This window comes from Crassostrea angulata, unplaced genomic scaffold, assembly GCF_025612915.1.
Source record: "Crassostrea angulata isolate pt1a10 unplaced genomic scaffold, ASM2561291v2 HiC_scaffold_204, whole genome shotgun sequence".
Classification (NCBI taxonomy): Eukaryota; Metazoa; Mollusca; class Bivalvia; order Ostreida; family Ostreidae; genus Magallana; species Magallana angulata.
Window position 1 is genome coordinate 53,127 of NW_026441757.1, and position 16,187 is coordinate 69,313.

Consider the following 16,187-nt stretch of genomic DNA (forward strand, 5'->3'; position numbering starts at 1 on the left):
CATGGATTCTGAAAGAAAAGTAACTGTATATCTTTAAAATTAAAGCCAACGTTCTGAAATTCCGACAAAGAAACAGATTACTTAAATCAGGTATTACCGTCTTTCTGATTCGTGAGCTCTCTACAACAGCTGTTCAGAAACTAAGACTGTCAGCAATGAGTCATCAGTATCAAAACATATTATCGTATTTTGTATTAGTGCATCTTCCTTCAATGAAAAGAGAAAAAAGGGATTTTTTTTAAAGCTATCAATTTAGTTGTTTAAGATATTAATTATTATTTATCAAAACCAACTATACTGGTCAGAGGCATATAATCATGGCTGATATATTATAAACCAACTCTTTGGTATGCGTGAGTTTTTCCTTAAAAAAAATAAAGATAAAGAAGCCTCAAATAAGCTATAAACCGGGTAATCCCAGATTTTTACAAATAGTTATCAAGACCAAAATGCACTTGCGGTGTCAGGAAGTTATAATCAGAGCTGATATTTATAAAACAACTCTTTATACCATTAGAGAGTGCTGAGGTAAATTATTACTAGAATGGCTGTAGGTGGGGAGGTAAAGGTGTATCGATGTACATGCAATGTATGACTGCACATACGGATTCCGGACCGTGGGTACAGACGATACCCATGATAGTCTTTTAAAACATCAATGCGCAGTTTGATCTAGAAATTGACCAGTTTCATATCTTCTTCAAATTTCTCTACAACGGACTGTCTAATTCCTGCACAGAATTCCAATTTACGCAAGCGCAATTGAAGTTTTTTGTCAATTTAATTAGTCAACCCACTGACATAAAAATAAGGATTTTGCATATTATTACATTGTCGAGAGAAGTAATATTCATTTCTGTAAATAAGATTATTTAATTCACGTTACATAGCGGTGTCTCTATGAAATAGCACCATCTGGTGTAACGTTTAGATGCTCGCTTTTGCATTAATTCTCCCGCTGATCTTTTTTTTTTTTTAGCTGATTATATATTATTTTGAATGTCCAAGTGTACTCGTATCATTAAATAATATAAGACGACACACATTTCCCTGTAAAAAAGCTCAGAGAAGCCATCAATTTTGACTAATTACTAAATTTTGTCAGCACGTAACAATTCTAAACTTGCACATAGTCTTCAAAAATTTAAAAAGATTTAAATAAAGAAGTTATCCCACAGAAAAGGTTAAGTGTTTTGTAGGCCGGTTCGGTTTAAAAAAAAATACAATTCCTGATATGAATCATGAGTACATACTGTTTATAACAATGCTTGCTACCCTTTGAAAATTTAACTCTCCATTAAACATCTCATTTTTTAAAGAATGTTTGAAACGATTACACAAACTGTGTTCGACAAATAGTTTCCTAAAACATTTTCTTCCTTTCTTTTTGAAAACACGTTCTATATACAGACTTTTAATCACAACACGTTTTTATAACAAAAGCAGAACTGAAAGTTTAGTCATAATAATCGTTTGACACCATATCACATATATTTTCAACCCGCAGCAACAACGGAAGACCTACTCGTGACTTTGCCACGAGCTCTGCTCTAGTTTTTTTTATCTATTTTTTTTTTTAATTTCCAAAAAATTGAATAAAGCCTTAAAAGGTCTATAAATATCTATATAGGTTAACAGATCTATAAACGGTCCTTTACAAAATCCGGACAATTTTTGCATGCATGCAATGTATTTTCAAAACAAACAGTTTAACGCTAAAGGGTTATTTGCCCTTGAGTAAAGACGCCGCCGCTAGAGAATTCTATATGCACTTATATCCAGCACAAGCCATCCTAATCACACTTGTTAAATTTTACGCAAGAAATAAGGGACTTGATTTGCTAAAAGGTACGTGTCTTTAAAAAGTTAACTGTGGTGTAAATATTTTGTAAGAGTAACCTTTCAACTAAATATATATATATATATATATATATATATATATATATATATATATATATATATATATATATATATATATATATATATATATATATATATATATATATATATATATATATATAAATCTATATATATATATATATATATATATATATATATATATATATATATATATATATAAATCTATATATATATATATATATATATATATATATATATATATATATATATATATATATATATATATATATATATATATATATATATAGAAAAGCTATATAGCATTTATTTTTATATTCATAGTGATCGATTTTGATAGGCATTTTTCAAAAAAAGTAACAAGATATCATTTCAGTTTGATCTATTATTCTACGTTTCCTTTTAGTTATTATAACACAAAATAGGGAAACGAAACTTTTTTAAAATTTTATGTTTTCTCTCATATAATATCTGAGATATAAATACGTTATATTCTTGTTAGAAATCCCTAATTACATGAAACTTATTATTTTGACTGCTGAATGAAGTGCCCCCAAGGCGTACACTTTTTACTTCTTCTTTTATGTCAATTCCTACAACGAATATAATATAATAATTATATTTCTTGTCTTTAAATGTTCTTTATCCGTTTGATTTTATTTTTGTTTTTATATTTGAATAAAAAAAATATAAATACTAAAAACTGCAAGAAAAGTTATTGACAACACATTGAAGCATTAAATAAATATTCCGCCAGAGTCAATCAATGCCATCCACACAGATCTATATATTTTTTTACATTCCATTCCCCGCATTTACTTTGAATTTTAATTTTCTTATATGTAATTTAGCCTCTATGTGTTTACTTTTATTGTATCAATGATCTTTCTTCATGATTCTTCAAGAGACTTATTGTGAACAATAAAGACCGTGAATATTTTCGTTGCAATTATGTCTGGTTAGAACGTTAACTCTTCACATTGCATGTTACATTGTGCATGTTGTGCATATATTGACTTTAAATAGAAGGTTATATTCCCGGTATTAAATGAAAGTACTAAGCGCGGCAACTTTTTTTGGTCACCCGGACACGTTTGAAAATTAAAATTCACGAAACAAATTAGAATGTTTTGTAAAGTTGGTGTATACAATGTAATGTAAATATTAACAACTGGTTTCTTTTAGAGACAATCCATTGATATAGGGTCCCAAATTTCCGAAAATTAGTATGACATATATCGCATACTAATATGTGCCTGTTTATTGAATTATTGTTTAACTAAGATACGCCTAAATGAAATTATCTTTTAGTTTTTATTATGCCGAAAGATATGAAGAATACTGGATCATCTTCAACTTCTAACGAATACCAAAATGAAGCAACCGAAAATTTTCATCGTCTCTGCCAACTTTTTGTGACAATTTGTGGCGAATTGCTTAGAGAAGTTATAAGGTTGCGCATTAATGACCTTCGATTGAAACTAGATGAATACGAAAAGGTACTAAAACACATTTGCAACGCCTCACAGAGGAAAATTCTTTATCCGAATTCTGAAGACAAACAAACAGATCTCAAAGACATGGATGTAAGTTTACTTTACATACTTTTGCGGAACATTTGTGGTATTCCGGCCCCTAAAAATGGCTGGGGGGATAAACAAGAGAAATCTGATCTTAGTATAGGAGCTTGCATTGACAGAATCAGAGTAAAGAGGAGCGTTCTATTCGCTCATGCATATATAGGGACAATTGACACAGACAGTTTTGAGCACAACTGGGATTATCTCAAGAAGAACATTGTGGAAATTGCTACAGAATGCAATTCTGTAGAAACGTATGAGGAAAAAGTTGATGAGTTGTATGATTGCACGTTAAATTCGTCTGAAACCAAAACGTGCCTTGAAATTATCATAAAAATGGAAGGTAAGAAAAAAAATACATTATTTTTAAAATTTTTAAAAAAGTATTAACTGTTTGAATTCGAATTTACTTAACCTGGTATCTATACGTGTACAGCTGGTTATGTTAAGGCCAAGATAAGATAAATAAAAGGTACCTACAGGTTCATAAAATTTGAGATATAGATTCTTTTTATGATGCTTCATAACAATAGCTTTGGAGAGTGTACCTGGGCTAAACTATTTGGTAAACACAATGGAAAATCATGTATTAAACTGTTATTTTCAATTAAATATGAAGGAATTGAGGAACAAAATTACGGAGTTTTGTTCATTTTTGACTTATATATTTTTTGACTTATTAAATATATCTAGAATGCCCACAGTCTCCCCAAAAACGGAATTAAACAAGATCTTTACCTCCTCTTTAAAATAATGTCAAATTGAATATAAGTATCGAGACTATTTTTTACATGATCTAACATAGAATGTCAATTTTTTTTTTAATTTTCTACATAATTCCTTTAAAGCTGTAAAGTACGGGAAAGATATTCTTTAAATCAATTATGACGTCATTATGGTTCTAGCACCAAAACGACACTCTGGAATCATTTACTTAATCTTGATCTTACCAGTTGAAATTCAGACACAAGATAAAGATTGAAAATTCGATTGAAAAAAGAAACATTAAGCTTTAGAATACCAAAGTGAGCAAAACATTTATCAAATTTTTGAATAAAGTGTTAGTTTTTTATTTAAGTTTTGAATGATATGTTCTATCTAAGATTTTTATCTCAAATGTATGTTTTTTTTTCTGTTTTAGAGGAAATGAAAATGGATCTAGAAATTAAAAAAGGTAAAACTGACTATACAAAAATAAGAAAATATAAATACTAGATGGATAACATGGATAAATGGGATGGATGAATGAATGGATTGGATTGGATGAATATATGTCGTATAGATAGATAGATAGATAGATAGATAGATAGATAGATAGATAGATAGATAGATAGATAGATAGATAGATAGATAGATAGATAGATAGATAGATAGATAGATAGATAGATAGATAGACAGCTTAAAATATGTTAATAAAAAAGAAGTTGTTTTGATTTTTATGTAAAGAAAAACATCAACATTGAACACACCAAGCAGTATATAAACACCATGAAGAGAATAAACAACGTTAAACTATTAGTTTAAGATAAAAAAAATAATAACAACTAATATATAGATATTACAAAATTATTTTACATCAGCTTGTCAAAAATAATGTACAAACGCGGAAAAATTTGCTTGCCAAGCAGAACAATTTTTTTTTCAAAACCTAACTATCAGAAGACAATAAATAACCAATAACATCACTTCATGCAGAATTAAGAACAAATTTGCTTTAAGATATTTTCTCTTCTATTTTAGAAATTAGGCATCGTTTGTTATAATCTGTCACAAGATATTTATGCAGCATATTTCGACTATTTCTTATAGAAATACACCTCCCTGTGGAAGAAATGCAATTTAAACCAATGAAGGGGAAAATATCCGAGATTTCTTTATTGAAACATTGTAATTTATCACATAAAATATCACAGGAACGAAAACAGATTTCCTACGGAGATTATAATGGGTAATCTTAAAGAGCCATTCTTTGTAAGCTTTTCAACTCTTGTATAGGAGGTTCGGCACGCATAGTCACTAATTTTTGACGAATCGTAATAAGAGGCGTATTATCAAATGCCTACTGTAAAACACCTAAACTTGTTATATCACTCAAACAACTTGATTTTTTGATTAATAAATGAGCCCATTGGCTTATAACTAAGTAGTTTCACGGATAGTTTAAATAATTCTTAAAACATTTTCTGGAATCTGCTAGCTTGGTTATTTTTTCAGTTTCCAGATATACACTTTTAATACTTAATAATTCCTAGAACTTGATGTGAAACATTTCCTCTTGGATCGAATATATGTTTGGCCGCTAGTTTCCTTCCATTTTACCTATTTACCCATAATTAATAATCAAAAATTTTCAAATTCTCTTTATCGTAACTATGCACTTTAAATTGTAACATTACTACCTGATAAAAGACCTTCATTTACATTTAATAATTACAAAAATAAAGTTCTTTATTTCTGCAGGTAACACATACTGAGAATTTTTAAATATAGTCATCAATATATCTAAATGGTAAGTAAATAGACATTAAAAAAAGTTTGTATTTATCTTCACCCTACAACTATAGTCCTGTTGGACACGTCATGACTAGTGATGTTATTTTAGTTAACAACGAAGACTTAAGATTACTTATTATGAAAGGAACAAAATTAGGGAGCCTGGATTCTTCACATGGCGTGGTAATTTTATACATATCATTAATTCCGTTAAAATTTACGCCAAGCGATGGGCAAAATCTTCAAAAAAAGACCTTGATACCTTGTCAGAAAGAGTTAAAAGCATCAGATGTTTGTTAAAATCTCGTATTGTTTCTGTTTTCAATAAAGCAGAAGTAAGAAAAGAACTAGAAAGATTGCACGATTAGTTTCTACTTTTTCGTGCTGATAAGGCATTTAACAACATTGTCTTAGGTTTCAATTATACACATGGTAATCCTACTTACACCCAGAGCAGCCTTCTAAGCAGAAAATTCTTCAAAAATATAAATCTGTTTTGGATATCTTTAAAATCCCAAATAAAAAGAATAGACTTGATTTCCCTTATTTGTATTGGATTCCAAAGCTTCACAAAAGTCCTTACAAACAGAGATATATAGCAGATTTCAGTACTTGTTTAACCAAACCTCTCTCTTTTCTCCTTACTAAAATTCTTACAGCAGTGGAGAAACTTAAATATAACTGTACAACAATATACTTTAGAGGCGGTGTGAATCTTTTAAAAATGAATACACAAGAGCATGTGTGAAAGAAGTTTGTTTGTTGACAAATAACTCTCCAATTTACATATGATACATGCAAAAAAGTGTGTATATTTTGTAAGCATTTTGAGCTAGGGTGATGAAGGGGTACTACTAAGAATAAATAAAAGAATATAATTTTTATACTGAAATATATCATACTATATTATTTATTTGACATATCTTTGTCCATAGTGTTCTTTGCTTACAGATTTATTTAGTTTTAGTTTGATACAGGGGTAAATGTTTTGAAAGAGAAATAACATATTTGTATTTTGTAGGTTGTATTATTTTAGAATTGAAGGGAACATAATTAACACATTAAATAAGCTCCAGTTCCACATTGTATTTAAAATAACTAGGCTAATGATTTATTGTAATTTATGATTTACTCAGAAATATATAGGCAAAACCGATGATAAAAATTAAACCCCGAAGTAAAAAAGATTCATGAAGTCTAACCGGGCTATAATCTTCAATATGTTGGAAAAACACTTTGCTGACAATGTATTTTAACTCTTCTCTTTTGAAACTCTCAGCATAAAGATTTCTAAACTGCAAAAAGCGATAATATTATTTCTCGAAAACATGTAACCATTTTTTAACAAATTACATGTGTATTTCATAATAATAAAGTCGGCTTCCCCATCATGCGTTTACTCATTTAGATAGCCGAAGGTTTGCTGATTTTGAATTTTGTGAAATGCTTGTGAAACATGTAGCGTACTTTATTTGTTATAACACTGCAGAAAAAATTATTCACTTTGATAAAAATTTAAGTTTTGGTCGAGTTTCCATTGAAACTAGTCAGTAGAAAGACAATTTGGCACGTGAGTTTTAAAGAGTTTAATAAGGTCTTCATTTTGGAAATGGCTATTTAATTTTTCCTTCAATCAGTTATCACACAAAATACTTCGCTAATTTTTAACGGTATCATCTGGGTACTTTTATCTTATTTGCAATAATAACTTCCATAAATTGTTTTGGTCGTGTATTGCAACCTTACAAGCTAGATGGGAGGTTATTAAAAGGGAACGTTTGAGAATTTTTTATATTATTGAATCAACATCGTTTGTGCCCAGAGGTAATTATGCTTGTGCTTGCTCCAGTTTTCGCACAACATAACAAACTTTGTAACCGAGATTGAATTTATCTCAGTAATCAACAAAGAAATCAAAGTTCTTTTCCAACGTACAGAGTTGAAACCGCCTGCATTTTGTTATACCCTTTTACCAATTCAAGTACATTTGACGTCGGGTATTCAGTCTGCTTTATGGCTCGAATTTACTTTATTAACATTTATTTTTTTAAAATGCAATAACGTAGTTTTATGGATCCGTTGATGTTTACAAATTACGATTGGTGTTATCGGTTAATACAATGATTGTATTCTTAAAACGTGAACATAACATACATTTAATGGAAATGCAGAGTACAGAGAGTAAAAAATTCAAATACAAACATTCTCAAATAAACAAATGAAATATAAGTGAGAGTCTATTGTAAGCACATTGATAGCCGTAATTGGTACATAAACAAATGTTCATATGTTTTTGGCGCAATATTGTTGTATGACGTCACTTGCCAGGTTCTATTCATATTGTGACATCATAGTATATGTTATACGTTGGTTTGCTATAGACAATAAACAACGACTGATGAAGACTGGTAACGGTCGAAATATTTTGAAACAGTGTTTTAAAGTTGTTTTTTTTATTATGCATTGTAAAAGAGACTTTGTAATTATATATATATATATATATATATATATATATATATATATATATATATATATATATATATATATATATATATATATATATATATATAACAGAAAGCCGATTCTAAACTCTAGGCCTACCGGTTTCATTATAATCTTCAGGAGTTTTGAACAATCACCATAGATACATAAGTCCATACATTTCAAAAGATCATTGATCGCGAAACAACGCAAAGAACGCAAAACAAAAGAAAAACATTTCATTTCATTATATAAACCAAAACTAAATGCAGTTTAATTATAAATGTTTGAATATATTTTATGTTTTTCTTGTACAATTATAGAATATTTGAATATATTATATGTTTTTCCCGTACTATTACAAAACGCTTATACTATGACGTCATAACGAACTCTGAAAAGCGCAACATATACTTGATGTTATATGACGGCACAATGATCTTTTGAAATGTATGTACATATGTATCTATGGTGATTGTTTAAAACTCCTGAAGATTATAATGAAACCGGTAGAGTTTTGAATATCGGCCTTCTGTTATTTTTTTTCTATTATTTATTACTTGTGTGGATTAACTTTACTCATTTTGGATATATATATATAGATAGATAGATAGATAGATAGATAGATAGATAGATAGATAGATAGATAGATAGATAGATAGATAGATAGATAGATAGATAGATAGATAAATCCAAGAAAAATCCCAGTGGTCGGTGAAATATATATAAAACTTAAATAAATGAAAACACAAAAATCGAGTAAAACATAAGCGCTTTCATTTTCTTCAGATGTTTTACAATACTAACATGGTAACGTTTGTTATGACGTCATAAAAGTTTAACGGCGTCTTCAAGTCTCTGAATGACGTCATATTTTCCCGTATTTTTAAATATCACAATACTAATAATAACAGATTGTATTACACGGTTAAAACATGAATTAAACATATAGAATACTCAGAGGTTACATTAAGCTATTCAATTTAGGTTTAAAAGTTCTTATAAAATGTTTTTCTTTATCACGCCTTTCAACAGTATTAGAATTGTACATTTTATAGAACGGAAAAACAGTAAATGATTGTTTTCCCGCACAGGTCAAGGTGTTCACTAACTTTTAGTTTGCGGTATTCCGGTTGGTTGATGTGCTGTTTGTGAATTCGGATTCTTTCCCGTAAAGTACTTCCCGTTTCTCCAATATATAGTTCCCCGCAACCTGAGCACGTGATAACATAAAATAGATTTCTGGTTTGACACGACATGTTGTTGCTAACGATAAACTGTTTCCCACCATAATGACCTATGAAAGCGCGCGCGATTTCATAAATATGATAACTCGTGAACTCAAGTATGAAAAACTTATTATCGATTTCTTATCTTTAAAAAAAAAAGGGAAAGCAAACCCTAAAAAATTAAATACGTTATGTTCTAATACTCGAATATTGTCGTGCATATTTGTTTTGAAATGGATAGCTATTTAAAAGCCCAAGAAAACTGCTAATGGACTATCAAGTTTAAGGTCAAAAGTAATATAGTACGATATCGAAATGTGATTTGCAGGACCCTTAATTTTTTCTTTAGGACTGAGACTCTCAAACATTTGTGTTGATAGTGAATTTTTTGCTCATTATTATTGACACTTTGTCAGGAGACAGGCTTGCAGCGCGGTCTAGACGATTTCACTTAGACATCTTTAAATGAATATTATATTTTTTTTCCTAGTGGCAAATTGTAGCTTTGCATACGACTCCTCTTAACAACCATTTTTTATATTCCTAGTTATATTCATGGAGGATACATACGTACCACCTTCATCCGTCAACTTGACATCTACAATCACTGTACCTAATTTGTCAGCCATAAATCATATTGCTTACGTGAAACCGGGAAGTCTTTGGGTAGCTGGCGTTTGTACTCTCAAGCAAATTGACCTCGCTGGAAATCTTATCCAAACCGTGGATGATGCGCTGTGTTATCACGGATGTTTTGCCGTCACGGAAAATGGGGATCTGTTTTATATTGGCAAAGATAGACACAACATCAAAAGAAAAAGCTCCGTCGAAACCAGTACAATAGTGGACTTACCAGATTATGTATCCATACGCTGTATTTGCATTTCCCAGAAAAAAGGCAATCTGTTGGTAGTTACAAGAAATGATTTAAAAACCCAACGACACAGAATAGTAAGATACGACATTAATGAGAATATCAGTCACGTCGTTTTGGACGACAGTATAGGGGACCTGTATAAAGCTCCTTTTTATATCACAGAAAACAGGAACGGTGACATTGTCGTTTCTGACCAAGAAAACAAAGCAGTAATTGTTGTGAACAGTGCAGGTCAAAATAGGTTTATTATTAAAACGCGTAATTCTGCTTTTTTGCCCTGTGGTCTTGCTACCGACGACACTGGCAACATACTAGTTGTTGAGGGCCACAAAGAAACATATATCTACGTATTTGATCAAGACGGTATTCTTACTCGGCGATTAAGCGAAAAAAGGGACAGATGGTGGGGCGTGTGTTTGATCGACAAACGAAATCTTTATGTTGGAAATAGAAAAAGCACAATTGATGTGTACAGATACTAAAAGGAACAATCTCTAAAAAGAATTAGAAATATGTAGATATGTCAAAAATACTTCTGACTTCTTTGCTCTGCGGTCCGTGAAGACAACTACTTACTATCAACATATCAATTGTTGTGATTGACCAAATATGTTTTAACGTCATTTAGATTCTAACAAAATATCAAGGGGTATGAATATAGATATTATCAAAACAATTAGCACACAATTCACAATTTAACAAATTGATAAAACTTTTTTTTGTCATTGTTTAAAAACCTATTTTGGAGATATTTATACAGTGAAACATCATTTAGAGACATTCTTTATGTTTGTAGTTCTTGCAACTTTAATCAATGAAAAACTACTGAGAGGCTGTTTGGCAAGACTTGATATAACGATCTAAAACTATAGATTTGGATTTAGCAGGTAGAAGATATATTTGTTAGCAAATAAATCCAAAAAAATATGTATCATATATCTTGTTATTGCGCAGGGGTGTTAAAGAAGCATGTGAAGTATAACACAATTAGATATAACAAATTGTGCTATTATTATAATCTTTGTGTATGTTGCATTTATCCATTTTTGTACTCGTCTACCTGGAGAGTAATTTAAACCTGTGCAGGATTTATGGATGAGAGTACAAAAATCCGATAACAACCAAGAATAATTTTGACGTCGTGATGGTCATAAAAAACATACCTTTTGTGCCGGAATAATTTGATAGCCAGAGATACATCTTGACCATGGCGTGGTGATCATAATTGAACATTACGTGCTAAGTACCTCTTTTGGGTTTGATATGGACATCTTGACAATGGCGTGGTGATCATAAATGATTATTAAGTGCTTGGTACTTCTTTTGGGTTTGATATGGACATAGACTACGTGGAACCCCATGGCATAAACATCAAAGTAATTGGTGAATGTCCTTTCATCTATACACTTGTCAACTACGATATGAAAAGACATCGCCCTACTGTTTCCTCAGACGCATTTAATACCTGGTCAAGAAGAGTCAGTCCTCAACACACCACCAGTGAGGAAGGTTCCCATGTGCAAAGACTCCCGGCTTACCCCGCTCTCAATAACAATTGGACTTTAATTCTCTTACCATTCTCTTTGATTCAAAGGACAATTGATTATTTCAACATTATCTCAGTCTGTCTTATTTTTCAAAATAAAACAATATAGTCAGATTTAATGGATAATTGAAAAAGGCGCAAATCTAGCTTTAAAAAGGTTTGGGAAGGGGGGAATAATTAATAATTTGACGTATTTTTACATTGTCAAAGCAAATTGAATAAAATCCTTGCACTCATTGTATACAGAAACTGAAACAACCCTAGGCTTGTATTTATAAACGACATTTGAATCTAATATTTAAATCGGCCATATTCCTACATTACTTTTACTTTTCTCCGATTTTCCATACAAGTGTCCCAGGCATTTATACTCGTTTATAGCAGTTTCTAAAAGTAGAAAGAACATCTGTTTATTTATTACCATTTTCGAAAACCCCGGTATTTATAAATGACATTTAAATCTAGTAATTAATACGGCCATATTCCTATATAACTTCAACTTTTCTCGAATTTTGTCCCAGACATTCATACTCGTTTATAGCAGTTTATAAATGTAGAAACAACATCTGTTTATTTATCCATTTTCGAAAACCCTGGTATTTATGAATGACATTTAAATCTAGTATTTGATACGGCCATAATCCTAAATAACTTTAACATTTCTCGAATTTTGTCTCAGGCATTCATTCTCGTTTATAGCAGTTTCTAAAAGTAGAAACAACATCAGGCCCCGGGGCCATAAAACTTAGACGAGCTCACTCTTGTTCTCAGTCTCACTTTTCCATAATATATTCTTTGAGAAAAAGTGAGACTGCAATCAAAAGTGAGCTCGTCTAAGTTATATGGCCACGGGGCCTGTTTATTTATAACCATTTTCGAAAACCCCTGATATTTATTATAGATGACATTTGAATCTAGTAATTAAAACGGCTAATTCCTACATAACTTTAACTTTTCTTGGGATTATGTCCCAGGTATTCATGCTCGTTTATAGCAGTTTCTAAAAGTAGAAACAACATCTGTTTATTTATTACCATTTTTGGGAGTTGATTTTAATCAACTCTCCTATGCAGTTACTCTATCAAACCGAAAGTGTAACAGTGTTTGGACCTAAGCACAAATCATCACCGCTGACAAAACATAGTTCTTGAAAATAATTGAAAAAATCGATGTAATGTATGCTGAAGCATTGTTTTTCAAGAAAACTTATCTATAAACACTTTGAAAATAGTTCGATTTTATATAATACGAACAATTTAGATATTTTTATAGTCTCATGTGTTCCTACGCCAGAGTTTAATAATGTATCGTTCACTCAGATGCTCCGCTGTCTCCGTAAATCTCCGACAAGCAGAGAGGCTCTCTTGCTGGTCGGAGATGAACGTAGACAGCCGAGCGTCAGGTTGAACGAGACTAGAATTCGATATCAATAGTGCTTGGATCCATACGATCTCTTGACAGAGTGTTAAGAACGTACCCTATTTAAAATGATATATAATTTTATATACAATGAATGATTGTTTTAACCATGTTTAGCATAATGAGATTTATCTAAAAAAGAACCCAATGCATTTTCGGCTATTTTGATAAATAGTTTCTTGATTATATATTTTTTCTTCTCTAATAAACTTACGTAGTTTGACATTTTACATTAAAAAACTCGGGAGATTTGAATGATCCAAATTTGACATAAACTGAATCGCTTAGCAACGGCAGTTTCCCTTTTTTATGTATGCAGCAAATTTACTTCTTATCTGGTACATTGAGCTATCATAATGCCAGAAACGAAATTGATTTGATAAATAAATTGATAATGGTTATAATGTAAAACATATTTCAACTGGATTCATTTGTATGTGCTTATAAAGAAACACGGTGTGCAAAAAGAATACGTTAGTTATAGTTATTAAAAACGATATGATCTTTTAGAGGATCAGTGCGAGAGAAAAAAAAAACCCACATCCCAATGCTTATAACATTTTGAAAGGGTCAGGATTTGCGATGGATACCATTTCAAGACATTGTTAGATCAATTGGTCCAAGATCAAATGCACTGTCATTCTTTCATGCATTCACGGATTGTGATACAGATTCCGCATTTGTTGTGACAGGTAAAATGACTGTCAAGCATGGCATGCTGAATGTGTTTGAGAACGTTACAGAGGTTTTCAGTTTCTAAAGTTTTCCTTGTGACGGTGTGACAGAACATTAATCAATAAACTAGAAGAACATGTAGTCATCATCTACGTTCCGTCCAGCACTGCCAATAAAGTAAATGACACGCGCCTTAACGTATTTGCTCGTAAGCAGCGACCATATAATGGTATCCCTCGATCCCTCGAGAGCTTCTCTTGTATAGCATATTAACAGATCTGTATTGCAAGCTGAACATACACTGGTTTAGTCACTATGTAAGTGACAAACCACACCATCCCATCTTCCAGATGGGGTTGTGACAAACATTGCGGTTTTTCGGTTTCACAAGGGACATCCTTACCACCGGCTTCATGTCAAAAACTACTGAAACGTTGATGTAGTATCAGTCACAAAAACTAAACGATTAATTGTGATTGGACATATCAACCTGAAATAAAACAGCCAGATTTGCATATGTATCGGACAGTAAAAGTTTTTAAACTGAAACTTTCAAATATGGGCATATTTGTTCCAGTTCAGATCAAAACTCTGAAGTTGTGGTCAATTATCAACAGGGTCAATTTTCAACGTGTCATCTTGAATCACCTGGTAGGTTACATTTTAAACTGCCGCTATTTATACACTGAATGTAAATGCTGTTTCGCTAGCGTACTTCAAGTTTCTATAATACTTTGCTGTGCATTGTGTACCGATGAAGTAAAGGCAGGAACAAAGCTAAGCTAGCTGAAGTAAGAGCTGCCCCCAAAACGTCGCATCTTAATAGGTTAACACAGAGAAAAGTACTAAAATGTTAAAGTGATGGTCCCTTTTTTTTAATGATTTTTTTTTACAAGAAAGAAACAGTATTAGATATAAAAAAGATTGGCAATGGATAAAGTTGCAATAAAAACAAATACGCCCGCCTTTTTAAACAAAATTTCAATTTTTGTAAAATTATAAGTTATTATTGCATTGAATCATGATTTTTTTCGCAGCAGTTATGAGACTGTATAGTTAAAAAAATCATGATTTAATGCTTATATTTACAGTATTTTAACTTCATGCCTTCTCTGAAAATGTGATTTATACCTGAAAATTCCTATTTTATCCTAAGGGTAAGTTCATATGGAAGAGCCAGAGTAACAGCCGCAAGCGTGAACTTTGATTTTCGCTTGTGACGTTGCAGTTAACAGCGTTCAACGTTTGTGACGTCATGATAAAACTCGTCATTTTAACCTTTGAGTACCCTGTGTGCATTACAGTGTTATAACTACCGTAGCTTTCAATACACTTTACAAGCAAAAAATATGTGGAATGTAAATATTATTAATATAGAAACAATTCGTCCAAGCATAAAACGTATCATTCCGAACAAATCCTAATTTGTCGGAACAAGTAGCCCATTCGTCCCAACAAAAAATATTTATTTATTTTTTTCATTTGACCCTTCAATGCCATCGTAATTATAAATGAAGAAACAAAATTGCTTATTTGCTTGACTGCATGCATAGTGCTGAGAATATTTTAACAAAAGGCATGTTAAATGCGCGTGTTGTTGCATGCTGATCAAGCCATGAAACAATTTGAATTTTGTTTCAGAAATATGAACTACGTTACAGATTTTGACACAATTAGTAAGTACATGCAAAAAGCCTAGAAGTACAGAATTAATTTTTTACTCGTAAAACAGTGAATGTCATGATGCTATATTTTTATTTTTTTGTTTAGTCTTATAAGCTAACTTTGACGCATACAAAAATCAGTGCAATTTTAAACCGTACTAAAGTTAGACAGGCAACTACTTAGAATTTCTCTTACACAATCTCCTTTATTCTTCAACTAAATTTCAAAAATGTAATGTATGTATGCATCTACGTAAGCAATTGAATTGCTTGAACAATATTGAAATAGGAGGCGGTTGTGAATTAAAGGTTGAATGACATTTCATAATAGTCTTCATTCTTTAT

General features: G+C 31.1%; 1 protein-coding gene across 1 annotated transcript; it reads left to right on the plus strand.

Annotated features, from left to right (window-relative positions):
* Window positions 1-1,645: 1,645 nt before the first annotated feature.
* Window positions 1,646-12,112, plus strand: LOC128169744 (uncharacterized). Its single transcript, XM_052835832.1, has 4 exons — window positions 1,646-1,848; window positions 3,190-3,801; window positions 4,600-4,632; window positions 10,209-12,112. The coding sequence occupies exons 1-4, from the start codon at window positions 1,683-1,685 to the stop codon at window positions 11,018-11,020; spliced, it is 1,623 nt and encodes a 540-aa protein (XP_052691792.1). The 5' UTR covers window positions 1,646-1,682; the 3' UTR covers window positions 11,021-12,112.
* The last annotated feature ends 4,075 nt before the right edge of the window (window positions 12,113-16,187 follow it).

Excerpts from the sequence above, each read along its gene's own strand:
- LOC128169744 (XM_052835832.1), top strand. The coding sequence starts at position 1,683 with ATGCAATGTATTTTCAAAACAAACAGTTTAACGCTAAAGGGTTATTTG. Across the intron at positions 3,802-4,599 it reads AATTATCATAAAAATGGAAG|AGGAAATGAAAATGGATCTA; the intron begins GTAAGAAAAAAA and ends TTTCTGTTTTAG. Across the intron at positions 4,633-10,208 it reads GGATCTAGAAATTAAAAAAG|TTATATTCATGGAGGATACA; the intron begins GTAAAACTGACT and ends TTATATTCCTAG.